Below are 19,057 nucleotides of genomic sequence, written 5' to 3'. Positions count from 1 at the left end.
ACAAGACTGGACCCAGTACTAACCCCTGGGGCGGGGGGGAGTATTAGTACTGCTTGCTGCAGACCTCCTACTAGACTCTGTACCACTGAGCTCTGCCTTTCAGCCAGTTCTCAATCCACCTCACTGTCCACTGATCTAGCCCACACTTCTGAGCTTGTCTATGAGGATGTTATGGGAGACAGTGTCAAAAGCCTTGTTGAAATCAGGATAGACAACATCCTCTGCTACCCCCTCATCTGCCCAGCCAGTCATGCCATCAGAGAAGGCTATCAGGTTGGTTAAGCAGGATTTCCCTTTGGTAACTTATGCTGGCTACTAGTGGTTTTGCCTTACTTATGTGTACAATTTCACTGACAGGTTTCAAAATATTATCTTTATACAGTGTATGCTGTAGAGAAGTAACCGTCTATTTATGAAATAGATGAATTCTCTAATGGGTATATGGAAAATCAGTAGACTTAACCATATAATATGTTCTGGCATCAATTTTCTCTTTTATATTATGTCTTTTCATATTTAAAGTGAGTTTAAATATGCACCGTGACAGTGAATGTTTTCTTACTTAATAGCTGTTTTTATTATGTAGCATCTTAGCATTTTCCCCTCTTTTTGATTGAAAAACCTGATATCCAAACTGTGACCACAAAAAGAACGTAAAATGTCAATTTACATAAAATTAATGTTTCAACATTAATGTTATTTAGAGATGCCTACAGTGAGAAATTGGCATCAGGGGATAGTGTCAACAATGGGGAGTTACTCCTCTGTAATAGTTACTGCCTCACAACCCACTTCTATGCAGAAGTGATTCCAGTCAGTTTCTTGCATAAACAAGCCCTTAAATTTAGGGAATGCTTTGCAAGACGTGCTATGTTGGTCTTCCAGACTTCTAAAATTGGTAATCCTTGCCTGCATAAAGTACAAATTATTTAGAAGCAAGTCACGCGATTCCAGGAATATTGCATTATACTTATTTGTCATTGTACAATTACAGTAACATTGAAATACACAAGTATGTTTCACTTTCAAAATGGAACTTGAAGAAATGATGTGAGTAGCATATTATTTATCTTTATTCCTACCATTGTTGCTGCATAACTATATTGCATCCAAAAATTTGTAGTGCAAACTCCTTGCAAAAATAGTCCATCTATTTCTATAAAGTGTCTTATTTTTTAAAGTCTTTTGTATTAATYGTTAGAAAATAGATAATTTCCCTTMCAGGTGCTGGTAATGAATCCAGTCATCTGTTTGTAATGGCCAGAATCACCTGTGTATTCAAAACAGCTAGTGAATAAATTGAATACATTGTTAACACACTTAAAAATACCTTTTTGCCTGCATTTAGAACATTTCAAGCTCTTTTGTGATAGTTTTTTATAGTATTCTTAATACTTTAGCACAATAAAGTAAATTATTGCTACACAGAATAAAATTTAATTTTATGTTTACTCTTACTTAAGAATTTGACTAAATGAATTGATACTGTTACCGCTACATTCTGTGAGCAGAACTGAAGCACTAAAATAAATGCACAAATTCAGATCCAGGCCAAAGCCATAATGAATTTTTAAAGAGCTTTCTTGGAAACTATGTCTAAACTTCTCTACCTTGTCGTGTAGTTCATGAGCCTGCATGTTCTGGTCCTTGCTACTTGAGTAGGAAAATGGTTCTATTTTTTTTCCCTTGCTATTATTATTATTCAGTCACTAGGATACATTCTATGGTTACCTGTAGACTTTGACTCTAAGAGTTTACTTTTTACTGTTCTAAGAGAAATTAGTCATGTCATCAGTGTGAGGAAGAGTTTTCTAATCTGAAAACCTCGCTTACCCAGAAGCCTTAGATAAAGTTGGTTATTCTTTGCTTCAACTTTTATTTTAAAATCTGTTTTTAAAACAGGCATGCTATCTATTCATTTCTGGGAAGTCTAAGATTTACTTATTTGTTTTTCCTCCACAGACTAGATGGGCTTGAAAAGCTTGCCCTGTTTTCCCAATTATAATTCATAAAAATTAATATCTTTGTTTTGTATTCCATTGAATCTGGTATAACTTGGCAATGTTACTGTGAAGAACACAGCTGATCTCTTCCTTCTCCAGAAACTGTTACAAACTAAATTAGTGAATGGATGCACCTGAAAATGAATTCATTCCACCAAAAAAATCTTTTTTCAGGTTGGATTTGTTGTGTAAACATACACTTGCATGATGGAAATGGATCAGAGCAGAGGAAAGTAGGTGGAGAAACAGTGGTGGTTAGTTTTGCTGAAATACAGAGAAAGTGGAATTACAGTGGAAGTTCCTGAAGTTCAGTAGCAGCACGTGTTATGTGGATTTATAATGAAGACAAGGGAAACAACCCAGAGTCCCCTTAACGCAAACAAAATTGGAGGTAGGCAAGCCAGCAGAAGGAATGTGTTATTTTTAGAAATTATTTTGAAGAGTGAGTATTGAGTTTATATGCATTACAAATTGCATATAAATAAGATATTGAGATAATTAATTATATAATCAAGAATTCTTAAGGACTAATCAGTTGCTTTTTATGGAATACTTTGAAAAGCATATGAGTTAAAACCTTTGTTTCATACTTGCTTATAGTTTTTCTTTCCTTGCTCTTGCTTTAAATTACATGAGGACAATATCATTGTTTTGAAGAGTCCATCTGCTTCAAAAGCTTTTCAACTCGAAGCCTTTAATCCTTTGTTTTATGACATGAATCTTTTCACAGTAATCAAGTATAACGTGGTGTCAAAAACAAAGGATTAAGATGTCTCTTCTTTCACATATTCCTTACCTGACTTTATGTTTAAAGAAGAAATTCTGCTTTCTAACAAGTAAAAGAGAAGAAAAGTAAAAGGGAAGACATCCCAATCCAGGAAACAAGAAAATCTTTTTGTGAGGAACATAAATCTGTACTCTTCACAAACTCAAAAGAATTACATAAAAACTTTTATTTTTGTTACGTAAGCATACTATCATTTTAAATTGTCATTTCATGTTCAGAAAGTGTTACTGAAGAGTCAGACTGGAATCTTCATTCAAAGAGCTTAAAAAGTGCATGACTGCTTCTACTTCAGAAATGCCTTTAAGTCAAGCATTTTTTAAAAAAGCAGATTGAGATGCCAATTTCTGAATGAACCGAATCTTCTTGACTCCTCCAGAATTCTGTGACATCTTACCGGAGTGAAGGGAAAGGGAAGTGAAGCAGAATCCTCTTTAGTGCTAAAGGATAGATCACTAAATGTGAAATTGCATTTCTGTTTCCAGTATACAGAAACAGTGAGCATCTCTTCTGAAGAGAAATCTAGGAGAAAATATTTTTTACTTTTAAAGATTTTTTTTTTTGTACGTGTGTATGTATGTGATCTTGGGGACTGTCCATGGTCCCTTATCTTAAAAAGGGACATTCTTCTTTCTACCAGTCTATGACAGAATATGAAAAAGATGGTTTTGTTCCAGACAAACTACTGTAACAGCACACATTTATTTTGTGGGGTTTGGTTTTGGAGCTTAACATTATGGCAGCTGCAGGCCTTTTGTTAGCAGAATACATGTATTGGAAGCAATATAAGCTCTCTTCTGCTGTTAACCTTATTCTAGCAATGATTTTATCTGCCTTCTGAAACGTTGTCCCACAAGCTATGCAGGTTCATTATTATGTCTTCACAGCTTTCAAAGTGCCAGTATTTTATCTAGGTCAAGGTATCCAGTTTGCAGTCCATATCACTGTTCCTCCCCTGAAAATCAGATTCATGAGTGTTTCCGTTTCCTAAGAGGATTTTTTTTTTTCCAAGGCAGCATATGTTTACAATAGAGTGTTTACTTCTGCTATTTTAGGTGAGACCATCAGTTTGGATAAAAGGGTATTTGGATAGTGTGGTGGACAATCCATTGACATTGTCAAACAGACTTATCAACACTTGRATCTAACAACTGTGAATAGGCTGTGTTTTGAAGAAGGGTGATATGGTAATTTATGTGAGAAGAGAAGGAAACTGAGAATTCAAAATGCTTTCACAAATTATGAAGGCTATTCTAACAAAGTGGAAAAAGTTCTCACTTAATGTTAGACTTAAATAAAAAATCAAAAGCTGCAAGTAAATTTAGTTACATAAGGTTAGGAGAAAGAAGGTGAAGTGACTGACCATGGAATTATGTTTTGTATYTCTATGTGCTGTTAATAAGATGTTRATTGAAAATATTTTTAAATATTGCTGGTTATTAGGGGAGAAGTTACTTTTGTGCTACAGAACTTAAATGTAAATATAAAATTAAATTGCTGTTATTCTCTTATCAAAGAATTTCGAGCCAGTTCTGAGGAATGTAAATGGAAAAATCTGGAATTAATAAAAATCCTTCAAGACTTTCTTAAATTAATAGCTAAAATTAAGGTCTGCTGATTGCATTTAAAATATACACAAGCATTATTATATGGGAAAGAAATGTTAATGTTTTATGTGTGTGGGAGGGTTCAGAAAGCCTCAAACACCAAAAAAAGTATCCGTATCTACTGAAAATGTAGAAAAATGTCCTCCTTGGCAGCACAGAACAGTTTGTTTATAATTAYTTTTTAGTAATGATAGAAGATTGACTGATCATTTTATGTGATAGCTCAGAGGGAAAAAAAACTTAAATACAAGTAGAAAAGGAAACTTGGATTTTTAAAATATAACTCCTAATTACTTCATTCCTGAGGTCAGAATTTGCCAAGTTGTAGTGCCATGCTACTTCAGCCTGAACAAAGATTTCAACCATGATTTTTGTTGAGAGGGATCAGACTTTCCTGAGACTATGAAGAGCATGGACAGAACCTACTGAACAAATAGTTTAGGTTTCTTTAATATTGGCAATGGATGTTGAAGGACAAAAATTTTACAAACAGAAGGTTTTTTTACTAAGAGTACAATGGCTACAGGACCAACTTTGAGACAGTRTTCTCCAGACCCAAATAATGGGCAAGAAGAAATGTGGGTAACAAATAACATTAGTATTTTTATCATCATCAGACTTCCAGAAACAGAGTATATTTTCCATGACCTTGCTTAAATTCAGAGGTAAATAAAAGATTCTTCTGAAGGAGGTTTTAATATCTCTGTTGTTTCAGAAATTCTTTTTAACTGTGTAATAGAAAAAACTTTCTATCTATCTTTTTTTTTTATTCTAATGCTTGAATTACAGAAAAACGAGTAGGAGAGCTATCTAAACACAAGCTGCTGTTACTGAACTTGCCACTTTCCAASCCTAAAACACTTCTCTTCTGCTATTTCTGTTGTCATTGCCAAAGCATGAGGGATTTTGAGATGGGACAACACATTTTCATCTGATCCTAACATTTTCATCTGTTCTAACAACAGGATGATCAGTTTAACTTCTAATGTCTGTTATTTTTAGCATTCATGAACTAATGGTAGATAGGATCAGTAAATAGCCAGGACTAAAAGCATATTTTCAAAAGAYTGATGCCTCCAAGATTTTCTTCTCTTTGCTTTGATTTAGGACTAGTAATGTTCACTGTAAYGTGTTATGTTTGAGTAGTGAATTGATATTTAGATGTGTCATGCCTAAAGCACTAGATACATTTCAGGACAGAGATATTAATTACAAGCATACATACAAACACATACAAACCCCAACAAGGGTTAAATGTATGTTAAATTACAGCAATATAAGGCAGATCAGTTTTATTTCTGCTTGGCTCATTTATTCACTTATCTTTACAAATGWATACATTGTAAGAACACTCTAGAACTTCCTAGTTATTGCAAATAAACATTAAAACCAGTACAAAAGACAAAGGAAATGTGAGAGCAGAGTCCTCAAAGCTGCAGTTGCWTTAAATGCAAAATGAGTGTTTAGGTTTAGACTAACCAGGGAGATATGAAAAGAGTAAAGATTTAARCCAGAGAAATGGCTATTTCCAGGTGACAGCTCATGAGATGAGAGGGCATCTACTAATAAATCCCCCAGAGAAACAGAATGTAAGGAAGAGGCAGCTGTGGAGCACGGAGTTGATCACCACCAGCTTTCCAAAATGGGATTAGATYAAGTATTGAGAGAAGTGATGTATCAGGTGGAGTGACTGGGGATCCCCATTCATCTAGTTTGTTCATCTAGGATATGTTGGAATTAAGGCGAGAAATATAGGAAAAAGCCGGTAAAGAACATCTTTACTCTTAAACGCTCTTAAATATGATCTAGAATTGTGCATTCTTTTGTATTTGAAAACAAAAATGTAATCGCGATCTTGTATCCAGAAGCTTGAATTATGTCATGCTGAAATAAAGTAACTCTATCCTAAACCTATGTGGCAAGGGTGGGAGGAGCCTGTGAGAAGCCTGCAGCTGTGTTACTCTGTTTTCTCAAGTACAGTGATTCCAAAGAAAGCTGAACCTCTAAGAGAGAGAAGCAAAAAGAGCGCTACCTGCCAAGCTGCTAAGAGCTGATACAAGGTCTGGTGTCCCTTATTACAGAGGCTTAGTCAAGAGATCTCCAACAGCAGGCTCGTATCACTGTCCCTCTGCAAGCAGTAGACTGCTGAAAGGCATCATTTGGTTCTCATAGATTAAAGTGCTATAGCAGAACTAAGTGGCGTTTGATAATTTAACCACAGCATACCAAGTTCCCTTTTCAACTGACCTGTACTTCTTTCCTTCTTTCTCCTCTTCCTTGCTATAGTTATCACTTCTGAAGTTTATTTAGCCATAACAAAAGCATATGGATGCTTTCTGGAATACAGTAGGTCAGTGGTTATGCTGTGAGCTGTTCTCCCCTTACTGCACTCTTGAGAGAAAATATTTTGAATCTGTATCAGTCATTTGCCTTTATAGAGAGTCTTTGTAATTGAGCACTATTTAATGCTCAGTGTATCCTGCTTTGAAAGCAAATGTCTGCAGTCTCGATGCTTAATGTTGATGAATTCTTCGTCTGCTACTCTATTATTCTAGCTGCGTGATAAAGTGACTATTTCTGTTGGAATTATCTTTTAAGTGAAGTGAAGTCAAGCTGTTGAAACTCTTACTATGAGGTAGCTTTAATGTGTTACTACTTTTTCCCAAATTATCACACCCTGAAATATGGGCATATTTGACTGAAAGAGTTTTCTGTGTTTTATGTTGCCATGGTCACCAATAATAAATACACTTTTCAGTTTTACATATTTTTTTTTCTTTGGGATAGTATTGGTTGCAACAAGTATGAGGCTTGTACTTTTCCTGGCTACAGTCAAGAGATACCAGCAGCAGGATTTGACAATTATAGATGGAATATTTGCCTTTGAAATGAAAGGTYCAGAATTTTCTTTCCAAGTTATAGCTATTACTAATGAATTTAAGATGGGAAGAATTTCCTTTGGGATTCTATGTGTGGGTGATGCTGAGATCTTCTGGTAACTCGTGATGAGAAAATTTTGATAACTTAATGAGAATAACATAGCAATGCTTATGCAATTGCTTTGACTGCCCAGAATGCACATCTAAATGAAATGCTAGTAGTTTTAGTAGTTTTCTTTTATCAAGGCCTTTCTCATTTAAGGAAATAATTTTAAGCCTGTTCAATGCTATTTGTTCTTATTTCAAAAGGAAGAAACAGTGCATGTTTGGTAACAATACATTGTTGCAGGAGTTTGTTTATAACTAGTAGTTAACCGTACATACATTTTAATAACTCTTCAGGTATTTTCATTCTGCTTTTGTGCATGATATTTGTAAGATATTACCTATTTGTAAATAAAAGTCATGAAAATTGAGTTGATGAGTAGGATTTTCTAACCATTTGTATAATACCTTAATTATAGAAATTTTGTTAAGGCAATTGATAAAAATTCTGCAGTAGACTTTAACTTGTACCACTTATAGCTTGCTGTGATTATTTCTATGTGAACCACAACTGGAGGGATTTGTGGTGCAGGCATTCTAGCATCAATCATCAGTGTTGACTAGTGAGGAAGTAAATCTTGAACTGTTTCTGCAGAAAATTAGTTCTCTAAAGCACAGTTACTGTGTGACTGGCTGCCTCTTCCCTCCCTTACAATGTTTCTCCATGGAAAAGGCTTCCAAAGATCTTTTTTTTTCCTGATTTTAGTTAGTATGTTTATATAGAACATGAAGAATTTAAATTCACGGTGATGCTCAGGTTTTTGAATGTGAGAGACATAAAACTTCATGAAATGCCTTTCTAGGAAGTTACTGTACAGCCTGAGTATGGCACATGGCGCAGCTATAGTTCTCTGGAAGCACTSGTGTTGATGAGAATGCAGTAACTAAATTATTTGGTCTATTGTCTTTGTTAAGACTATGGAAGTATATCAGTCATAGTGTTGATGATGAATTACAAGCTTGACTGAGACAGTTGTATTTTTATAGGCAACTTGATTAGAAATTTATGCGGTGGATAAATTAAAACTTTAATTATGACCTGTAGGCCAGAATATTAATTGAATATTGCAGATAGTCACAAAGTTAGCTCTTGTATAATTTATATTCAAGAAGTCTAAAAGAATGGACGATCTTTGATCAAAATAAAGACTGGAGGGGAAGGAGGAAAAAAAGAAAAGAGAGAGAAAATATAGATCTGTGGAAAAGTGCCAGAGGTGTGCTGGCAAGAGRAAAGTAAAGGGCTAATGTGATCTTGGGTGATCATATTATGGAAAGCATTAATTAGCAAAAAAGTAGAGAGTTTGCCTATGTATGTGATATTGGTAAAAGTAATACTAGAATGCTGCAATGTAACTATGGTGTGAACTTTCTAATTAGGTAATGGAAATGTGAAGAGTTTGCAAAGAAACTATTGGAAAGCTCAAGCAAACACATTCTAATAGGAAAGTTAAAGTTCAATCATCTTCAGTTATGAAAGCAGACTGAGAGGTGAGCTGTCTACAGTGACTTTGCAGAATAGTAAGAGCACAGGATACTATGTAATTTAGGCACTGTTCAGTGCTGGAGAGAAAAGCCTAAGCAGCAGCAACAACCAGAAGCTGAAACCAGAACAAAYTCAACTAAGAGGTAGGACACAGATTTTTAACAATTATAGAAACTGAACTGTTGTAACCAAGTATCAGATGAACATAAATTTTGATTCTTTTAATATTAAGATTGTATCCTTTTGGAAGATATCTTGCTCAAATGCAAGTTATTAGAAATGGTATGAAGTTAATAACAAATAAAATGATCAGGTTCCTTCTGGCCTTGAAGTGGTGTCAATTAAAAAAAATTATCTGTGATATTAGAGCAAGATGCCTCATGAAGATATAGCCTCGTGAATTTAGTTTATGGATTTCTCTTTGCTGGTATTTTCTTATTCACAAGTACCGATTCTGACAAACTTCCATTGCCRCACAAGTTAGTGGAAAAACAAGAACATCATTAATACTAGCCTAAGTAAATATAGTTAACAAATTTTTGTCAAAAGTGACAGATGCATCAAGAGGTTTGGCTTATGAAGTCTTGAGGGATTTGTATATTGAGCAAAAAGTCTTTTTAGCTTATGATATATTTGCCATACGATTGCTACATTTCTTCCATGAACATCTCATTGAGCATTGCAAATAATGAGTACTTTTTCAATAACGATGGCACATTTGTGCATAAATTTTTTCTATCAAAGGGGACAGATATATGAAAGTTTTGGCATTTATATAGCTTGTCCAGTTATACTTCAGCTGCAATAACTTTTCATTTCCTTGTCTTGGTGGCTATCTAGTTTTGTTAGCAATTTTTTGAGTTAGCTATATATCAGATCTTTACATAGCTTAAAAACCTCTGAAAGTTTAACTGCAACTACTTGATATAGTGCTGCTTGTGACTTGTCCTAGCCTGTGTAAAGACAAATATGACTGGGATTAAAGAACTAMTAAAATTATGAATAAACAAGACTGGAAGTTGAGCAATTTATGAAGGGAAAAGATGTTTTTGTTTTGAAAGTTTATTTCATGGTCTTTGCTAGCAATTATTAAGGAATAAATCAAAAACTGCTGTGAAGATGTATTTTAGAGACTATGCATACATACATATATATACACTTCAGTAAAAGTGGATGTTTTTTAAAAGCTCACAACAAATACTCCATAAAGTCAATGACTATATTTCAACAAGACCAGCTGTTTGGGATTTTGAAATTACGGGAGATTAGTTTTGCTACATTTTAATGCTGAATCCTCCAAATGTGGTAAAATTCTGAGAAACTTGAAAACTAAAGGGTTTGGGGGTTCTGCTGTTGGTTTTTATATGCATAATAAAATTTGGGGCTTCCTGCTACAGAAATCCAATATTGTGATTTGATAGCTGAGGCAGATGGAGCTGTAAGCACAGGTGAGATCTGAAAACAAGAGAYAGTGGCCGGAGCAAGCATTGATTGAGCATATATTGCTGCATCTAGAGTGATGAACTCTTTCCAGTGGGGGAGAAGGGGAGGGAGAAACAGTGGTTTCAGGAGAAATAGCTAGTGCCACTTAGAAATAAAGAGTGTACAACACTACTGACCTCATTCAATGCCTGCGGTCTCATGACTGAAGCAACTAATTATTCAGAGATCTAAACCAAACATTTACTGGTCAGGCCTGTTCGTGGGTTGCCTTCATGTTTGTTAACCTTGGCCCTAGAAGCGTCCAAATCCTCTAGTCTGTCATCTTTATTTAGTGCTATTACAATCTCCAGTGGTAAAATAACTCAAACTGTTCTGTTGTTAATCCCTTGTCCCAGGTGGATGTGTKTTTGAAACCATTTCTGCTTTGCTTCTGGAATCAAATTCATATTTTGAAACAAGCAGTTGTTCTGCTTGTTTTCTGTGTGAAGTAGTCTCTAAATTTTAAAACTAATACCATTTTTGAGAATTAAACAAATGCTTTTAACTGTCCTGTACAGAAACATTGATGTTGATTATCTTTATGAAATTTCCCAATATTAAAGTTTCCAATTTGCCATGTTGATATGTCAAGTTAAGGTTAAATATATTAGTATCTTGATTTTGGTATTTAATTGTTTTGACATAGTGGTTTAACTTTTGGGAGGAGGATTGAGATATACAGTTCTTTATTGTGCTGCGGATATGAGCGACCACAGGAAGTATAGCTGGAGTTTAGCCTTTGTCTGACTCCCRTTCACCTCACAAATCTGTCTCAACTTTATTGCACAAACTGCTGCCTCAGGAGGMGCCTGGGAGGATGAGGCCGTAAGGCTCCCTGCACTGGGTCGAGAAGGCCAGCGGCTGGCAGTTGTGAAGTGTTGATCTCGGGTAAATGCATCCTGCTGGTCCTGGTTGCCAGAAGACACTCTAGGGGGGTAACCTGGTGGTGGCGTGTCTTAGGATGGATCAGGTTTTCTCTCCCTTCCCAGAGCCATCATAAAAGTAGCAGAATAGCTGTATTGAGGGCTAACTTGACAGAAAAGCAATAGTCTGGCCACATGTAATGGGTATTTATTTTATACAGCTCTGAGTTCCAGGACAACATGTGTATAATACAGATGGAGCCATGGCCTGAGCTTCCTGTGCTGCAGACGTCTGCCCTAGTTGTGCAGCTCAGTTTACAGCAGCTCATCAGCTGTTAATCCAATCACTCTGTTCTGCTAATCAAATTGGTCAGCTCCAGGGGTAGGTGGCAGCAGGGTTACATGTGCTCACAGACTGAGGCAAATGGAGTAAGTTGGATCTTGGTGCAAGCGGCAGGGAAGATGAACTCTAGGAGTTCATTTATACTGCATTCTAGTTTGTTTCTTTCTTTTCTTTTCTTTTTTTTTTTTTTTTTTTTTTTTTTTTTTTTTTTTTTTTTTTTTTTTTTTTTGGGTGTTGATTTGAACATGCAGTACTGTGGCTTTGGTATTCTGAACCTATATTTATTAAGCTGCTTTTCAACTTACCCGTTGGCACTACCTGTAGTGAGCAGTGCTCACACCTCGTTTTAAATTGTATGCTATTGGAAGTATTGTCCTGTCTGATCAAATGTGTGCATTAAAAGATTTTAATTTACTTTTTGCAGACCTTGGGATATATTTTGCAGACATAGTCAAAAAGTAATTTGATTATTAACTGTTTTCCTCAAACAATTTTCTCCTTTTACTTTAAGCAAAATTTGGCACTAAACTGTTTTTAAGTGGTGGCTGCTGCTATGTATCAGTTGCATTTTTTTAATGTAGAATGCATTTGTCTTATTTACAATAAGAAGCAGTATTTGAAATGTTTATCGTTGACTTCTACAAGATTTTTATAGAGGAAATAAGCAGTCAGCAGTGTTTATTTGATTATTAAGGTTCCATTTGTACATAGAATTGCTTCTAATTTAATTCAGGACAGCTGTTCATATGTAGCACAAGTAAGCATGCAAGACTTGCACTTGTGCTAGCTCGAGTCAGGGTTAACGAATGTCTACATTAGTGATTTGGCACAATAGTAGCAAATCAGTAGATTGAAGCAGTTGGTCCTGAGGCCCCTACATCTACACATTTTGCTGTACAGCAATATTATTTTGGACTAGATTTAGTGGAGGCTCTTGGGTTTGAATTTCCATGCCACGTGTATTTCCAGTTAAGTTTTCTTCAGAAAAAAATCAGATCACATATACAAAAATCAGTCTGCAAACAAAACCACTGAACAGTAGGTGGGAAGGGAGAGGCTGGGGGAAGGATTTGGTTCTAAATTACACTATTGCTCTGAACCAAAACACTAATGTAARCATGGCCTTAAGCTAACAGAACAAGGCCTTCTGGTCTATTTTACAGACACCAGACTATGAAGTCAAATAGATTCTATTCTGTTAATTTTAAATTAATTTAGTCTGGCATAAGAATCTTCCCACAGAGAGGAACACTGGGAATGGAAAATGGATTTATGATAAGTAAGGCAGGAGCTCTTCAATATTTACTTACCTACTTATATGCTTATTTTCCTCATTTTGTTCRGGATTTTTTTTTTTTCCATCTGGGGACAACTATACCTCTTAACTTTTTCAAGTCTTAAAGTTGATAGACATACATATAATATGCCTTAGAGTTCATAAATATGCCCCAAAATACAATCTCTTCTAGACTCTTGAGAACATCTTTTTGAATTCAATCCTGGCTTTAATTAGCTTGAATTAAAGATTTTTCATCTAAGAGTAAGATCGCATGTTCTTTTTCTGACTGTAGCAGAGCAAAGAGGTTACTTTACCCATCCTGCTCATAGGTGTGTTTTGTCCTCTGCTGAAATTTACAGTCCTCTTAAAGGTGTCAGAAATACTGTGTATGTGGCTGCTCCCCAAACCAGTCATTTCAGGATGTCTACATTAGCTCAGGTATTCTTAATATCTAAGCCAGATCACTTTGACAAAACTACGCTAGGGAATAATTGCAGAAGAAGTTATGCTGGCTGATGGGGAGGAGCTGCCGTCTCTGAGCACAGGACAGGAAGGAGCAGTTGCAGATGGGCTGGAAGTGGTACCCTTTTCGCCTGGCATGGATTTAGCCAAACAGCCTATTTGACTGCAACCTTATTGTGTTATTGTCCTTAAAAAAAAAAAAAAAAAAAAAAAAAAAAAAAAAAAAAAAAAGTGCAAGTGCTATGTATTTTGTTAATAAAAGTAATTGAAATCAAAGTATCTGCCTCTTCAGAGAGAGAGAAAGCAAACACTAACTAATTCTTACAACATCCTTGGAAGGAAGAGTAATCTGCCATTTTACAAAGAWCTTCAAGTATAATTTTTGTATTTGGGGTTATAATTAGGGCACTGCACTGTTGGATTATACCTCTGAAGAGTGTGTTGCTTTTCTGTCAAATCTCTTGGCTGGTTGAGGTTTTTGAACATCATTGATTAATACCCCAGGTGGGAGAAAAGATCATTTAACAAGTTTAAACTAGGATACGTACCTTTTGCCCTCCAAAATCTTTGCCTGATGCACTGCCTCCACACTTGTTCTATCTTTCCTTTTTTATATCATTTTCTTTTTTGGTTCTTCCACTACACTTGAAAAATGAACATTAGCAGCAAATCCTGGCAGCACAGAGCCTTTTAAAATTAAAAATAAGTATTATCCTGTGGCAGAAGGCAGTGGACACTGCAGAAATGGTAGTTGGCAAGAACTAGTTGACACCAGAGTTTTTGGCATGCTCATCACTAAGGATGCGGTCTTGCCCTTACCCTGGTGCTTAGGGGCGTTCTGCCAGAGCTCCCTGAACTAACTCATCATAGGATCAGAAAAGCACCAGCTCAGCTCCATGGTAACAGCAGGGGCAGAGAAGAAATATTGCTATTTGGTGACAGCTAGCTATGCCATCAGCTTAGCTGCATCCTCAGGCTGCACCATCACTGACATGTCAGGAAGTGGGAACACTGACCTCTGTTTGTCCACTCTATAATGTTTTCTTTCTTTTTAATATWTGGATGCAAGTCATTAAGCATCTTCTGATAGAAGGCTTTGAGGTGTCTTGGATTGTATTTCATGTCACATTACCACTGTGTATCAAAGTATATAAAATTACTTGGGCATCAAATGCGTATAAATGACTTGGAGAAGCTTTCTTTTTCGGTGACAACAGAGGAATAAGCACAAGTTTGTAGACCCTGCTTTTTCCTTAAAATAGAGTTTAAATCTTCCACTAGTCCAGGATGAGTAACTCAGTGTATGTTATGGAAGCATGTGAGTTTTCTCTTCCCAAATTTGGAAGACAAATACTTCTGTGGCTGTAATGATCGACAGAAGTATTGCAGCAGAATATTCCTGAGCAGTTTTTCAAGTAATCCTAGGGAAGCTAGACTAATCCAGTTGAGGCAATTGAAGATGTCTATCACTAAAACTATAAAACCRTCTGATAAATTGTGTATCACAACTTAATTGCTATCATTTTTGTATTGTAAATAAGAGAAATAAGATGTCTTCAGGAAGAACTAAACAATGTTAAAACAAAATCTTCTCTTTAATCACAAAGAGCAATGCCAAAGTAGGTTGTGTTGTACACTTGGACAATACAGCTAAATGTAAGCATTTCCCACATGCATTCCTGTTTGTGCTATAAATCATCTGATTAGGAATAGATTTTTACATCCTCTGTCCTGGAGTTCATCTGTTATCTCTGTAAGGTGTCTGCGTTTTTTAAATGAGAAGAATGGCTTCCTACTGCAAAAGGACACGTCCTTAATGGGTGGCCTTGCACTGTTAGAAGACATCAGTACAACATTGTGTCTGATAATAGATGCAGTTTGTTAAGATTTCCTGATAGAAAATACAAATACCTGCTGGTAGCCAAGATCTTTCTCTGAGATTCATAATTAAAAACTCCGTTTTAGAAAAGCAAGATCATTGTAATACATGTGGGGGTTTTTTGTTGTTTGTTTTTTTTTTCCTCTCCATGGTGACTTTTTTCTATTTGGGGAAGCATTTTTAAGATGTTCTTAAATATAGTTTCATGAAAATATAATAGTTCCTTTTAATCTTTTTCTAGCTGTGTGTTTTTCAGAAGTTAGTAACACTGTTAAAAAGTGCAATGGCCAGAATAAAAATAGTTGTATTTTAACTTTTTTTATATTAAATATCTGGACAATTTATTTTGCATTACTCTCTAAAGTGTGTTGAGTTAGCACTAACATATACTTGAGTAACAAGGTAAAGATGGAGCTAGTGTGACAGCTTTTTGGTTTGTATGTTTTAAGACCTAGGCAAACAGAACTCTGCAACATCCTAATGATAGGATAGCATGGTAAAAACCTGCAAGCTATCACATGATGTTCTAGATGTATAGATACRTTTCTGCTGAGATTAATAATGAAATCTAATTTAGATTTTGAATTCACTTTTGAAAACAAATATCTAATAATCTTTAGAGATTATCCTGGGTATATGTGATCATTGTTTGTGTGAATGATCTTTGTTCATACAGGGAAATGTGCTGGGATTAGGAGTTAAGTTAATAAGCAGTAAATCCCCACCACCATGGCTTTTTCTTTTTAATAACCAAAAGAAAGACAGAAACGGGAAGGTAAACTGTATTAGTCCTATAACTGAAATGAAGTGCTGGAGAATTTAGCAAAAGGAGGAGTTTAGGTAGGAAAAGTGAAATGATAAAATGTGGTAATCCTAAGACTGCACTTGCATCTCTCTTTCCACAGAGGAATTCCCTTCCTGTGGGGCTAGCGCAAGTGGTGTGAGTTCTGGTACGAGGCACACGCCTCTGCCTGTGCAGCTGCTGCCGTCTGCCCTGCCTGATTTGCCCCAGTGCCTGGATTCCTCTAGCCTCTGGGTCCCACATGCAGTTGTAGCATGATCATGCTTGATACTTGTGACATAAATATCATCTCCGTTTGCAGATAAGTGAGGCATAGTAATTTGCTCAAGAATGTGTATCAAAGACGCCGGCCATTCAAGTTCTCTGTTTTCACAAGAAGAATGGCCTCTAAGAAATTCTGTGTATTTGCCCTGATTTCTGAGCAGTATAGTATTGTCCCTGGTAACCAAAGAACAGCTCAGGATAAGCAAGAAGTTCTCACGTATGCCTTGTGCTATTTAAATTATTCGAACAGTATCAAACTCATAAGTTTTGTAAGGTAAACAAAGTATTTATACAGCGTATTTAAGCATGCTCTCTATATTTGCAGAGTGAAATCCCATCCCTGTTGAAGCTGATGTCAAAGCTTTGCTGGGGCCAGTGCTTCACTCTAATTGTCAACTGTGATATGTCACAATCAGACTCCTGTGCATGCAAAATATTTATTGAAGAATATATATATAGATAAATTTTATATATATAATAATTTTTTAAGAACATCTTATATTAGATAGAAGATAATAACAAAATTTAAAAAGATGCATTTCCTGTAAGCTATGGAGCTACTATATAGAAGTACAGAACTACAACAGTAATTTTGAATTTATCTATGCTTGAAAAGAATTTCTGTGCAAGTTACTTACTTGACTCCACATTTATTTTTATAAATCTATCATATCTAACCCTTCATTTTCCTTTTTAACAGGTAGAGAGAATTGTTGACAAGAGGAAAAACAAGAAGGGAAAAACAGAGTATTTGGTTCGATGGAAAGGATATGACAGTGAAGACGATACTTGGGAGCCAGAACAGCACCTTGTTAATTGTGAGGAATATATACATGAATTTAACAGACGTCACAATGAAAAGCAAAAAGAAAGCACATTAACCAGGACAAACAGGACCTCTCCAAATAATGCCAGAAAACAAATTTCTAGATCTACCAATAGTTCTTTTTCAAAGACATCCACTAAATCCTTAGTTATGGGTAAAGACCATGAGTCAAAAAATAATCAACTTTTTACTGCTGCCCAGAAGTTCCGGAAAAACAATTCACCATCTCTTTCTGGCAGGAAAAATATGGACCTTGCAAAATCAGGTATTAAAATCCTAGTGCCCAAAAGTCCAATTAAAAGCCGGACAACAGTTGATGGCTTCCAGAATGAAAGCCCTGATAAAATGGACCACATTGAACAGGATCAAGAAGATTCTGTAGCACCAGAAGTAGCAGCAGAAAAACCAGTGGGAGCTTTATTAGGACCTGGTGCCGAGCGTGCCAGGATGGGGAGTCGACCAAGGATACATTCATTRGTGCCACAATTACCAGTGCCAGTAACAGCCACAATCGCATCAGCATTAACAATAAATGGAAAAGGTAAGTGTACAAATTGGTTGTTTTCATGTAGATTTTTCATTTGATTGACCTTTTTTTGCTATTCAGATGCAGACAAATTACCTGCTTTGTTTCAGCCACGTTAAACTGAGCCTGGAGAATTTCACAACTTTATTTTACACAGCTATATGACTAAATCATTTAGAATTTTGCCAGCTTTTGCTTTTCTCACCGAGATTCATTGATATCTGTGTTTTCAGAAACATCATAAGATACATCTGTATTTGACTTGACATTGTGTGGTGCACATATTCAGTGTACCATTTCCAAAGATTAAATCATTTCTTTAAATTTCTCTGAATAGATCAAAGACTCAAATTTTTATGTATATTAGAAACAGAAATGATAGGAACAGATGAATGAAATGAGTAAGCRGTCTTCATAATACTTTACACATCTATTTTGTTGCAAATATTGTCTGGAGTAAACCTGTGAGAATGATATTGCTTAGAAAATAAAGTTATTAGGTTTTATTTCAGTGAAAATTTGAGCTAGTTGTGGAGATGCGTATGCCTTCTATCTGAACTGGATTCTGTCTTCATTGTATTTCTTTATATTTTGTTAAAATTCTCTTGTTTATACTTTTTCTTTTAATTGAGAGCTTATTTTGATTTAATGCCTGGCTTTCTAATATCTCASTAGATTACAGTTTATTCAAGTTGTACTGTAAAATTTGTAACACCACAAAAACCTGAACTACTTTTGTGGGAGGAAACCATTCTTTCTTTTTCCTCTAATCTGAAACCCTCATTTGAGACTACCTGTTCTTCGTTCTGATCCCCCAAATCTTTGCTCTTTCATGGCAGACCCAGGTTGTTGTGTAGTCATAGATGTTCTTGTAAGCATACTTGTGAGGTTACTTTTCCAAGTGTAATATTGCATTTGCAAACAAAATGCAGGAGGTAGTATCTGCAGGTACGCTTTTGATGATGGCTTGCTGGAAAAACCACATGAAAACAGTCTAAGCATGCTTAGAGACAACTTATATAAGCACAAAAATATGCTAAAGACTTTGTTAGAGTTTGTGCGGGGTGCCCCTCTATGGCTTACATTCAGATTTTCAGAAAAACGGGCTGTAGCAGGCGAGGTTGAAAAGCAGCGGACAAGGGAGGAACGCTCTCCTGGAGCTGCACCGTGGGGTCATAGACCAACCCATTATGCTGCAGAAGAACCAGGTAACCATGGTAATGCACACACTGATGCCAGGAATATCTCTGCCTTTGCATGGGCTAAGGAAGGAATGTAAATCTCAACGGATGTAAACAAAGCTGGAGGGGAAAATGCACGAGATGATGGACTGTAAGTTGAGTAGTTGAGTTAGATGACTGTGCTCACATGTGTGATGGTTTTGTGATAATTAATACAGGTTTTGGAGTGTGATGTTGCTCCTGATTGATATCACTGCCTTCAACATATGGGGGGTTTTTTGCCTCATGG

The 19,057-nt window shown here is 35.9% G+C and overlaps 1 protein-coding gene across 1 annotated transcript in view; it reads left to right on the top strand.

The window, feature by feature from the left end:
* The first annotated feature begins 2,210 nt into the window (after positions 1-2,210).
* Positions 2,211-19,057, top strand: part of CDYL (chromodomain Y like) — a 69,983-nt gene continuing 53,136 nt past the window's right edge. Inside the window, exons 1-3 of the mRNA XM_085321663.1 lie at positions 2,211-2,236; positions 2,349-2,394; positions 16,936-17,602. Of these exons, the coding sequence (XP_085177789.1) occupies positions 2,211-2,236; positions 2,349-2,394; positions 16,936-17,602 (739 nt within the window). The remainder of the gene's footprint in view (positions 2,237-2,348; positions 2,395-16,935; positions 17,603-19,057) is intronic.

Source organism: Rhea americana, unplaced genomic scaffold (assembly GCF_003343005.1).
Source record: "Rhea americana isolate MKP2758 unplaced genomic scaffold, rheAme1 scaffold_70, whole genome shotgun sequence".
Classification (NCBI taxonomy): Eukaryota; Metazoa; Chordata; class Aves; order Rheiformes; family Rheidae; genus Rhea; species Rhea americana.
The sequence above is the reverse complement of the archived record's forward strand: the minus strand, read 5'-3'. Positions and strand labels throughout refer to the sequence as shown.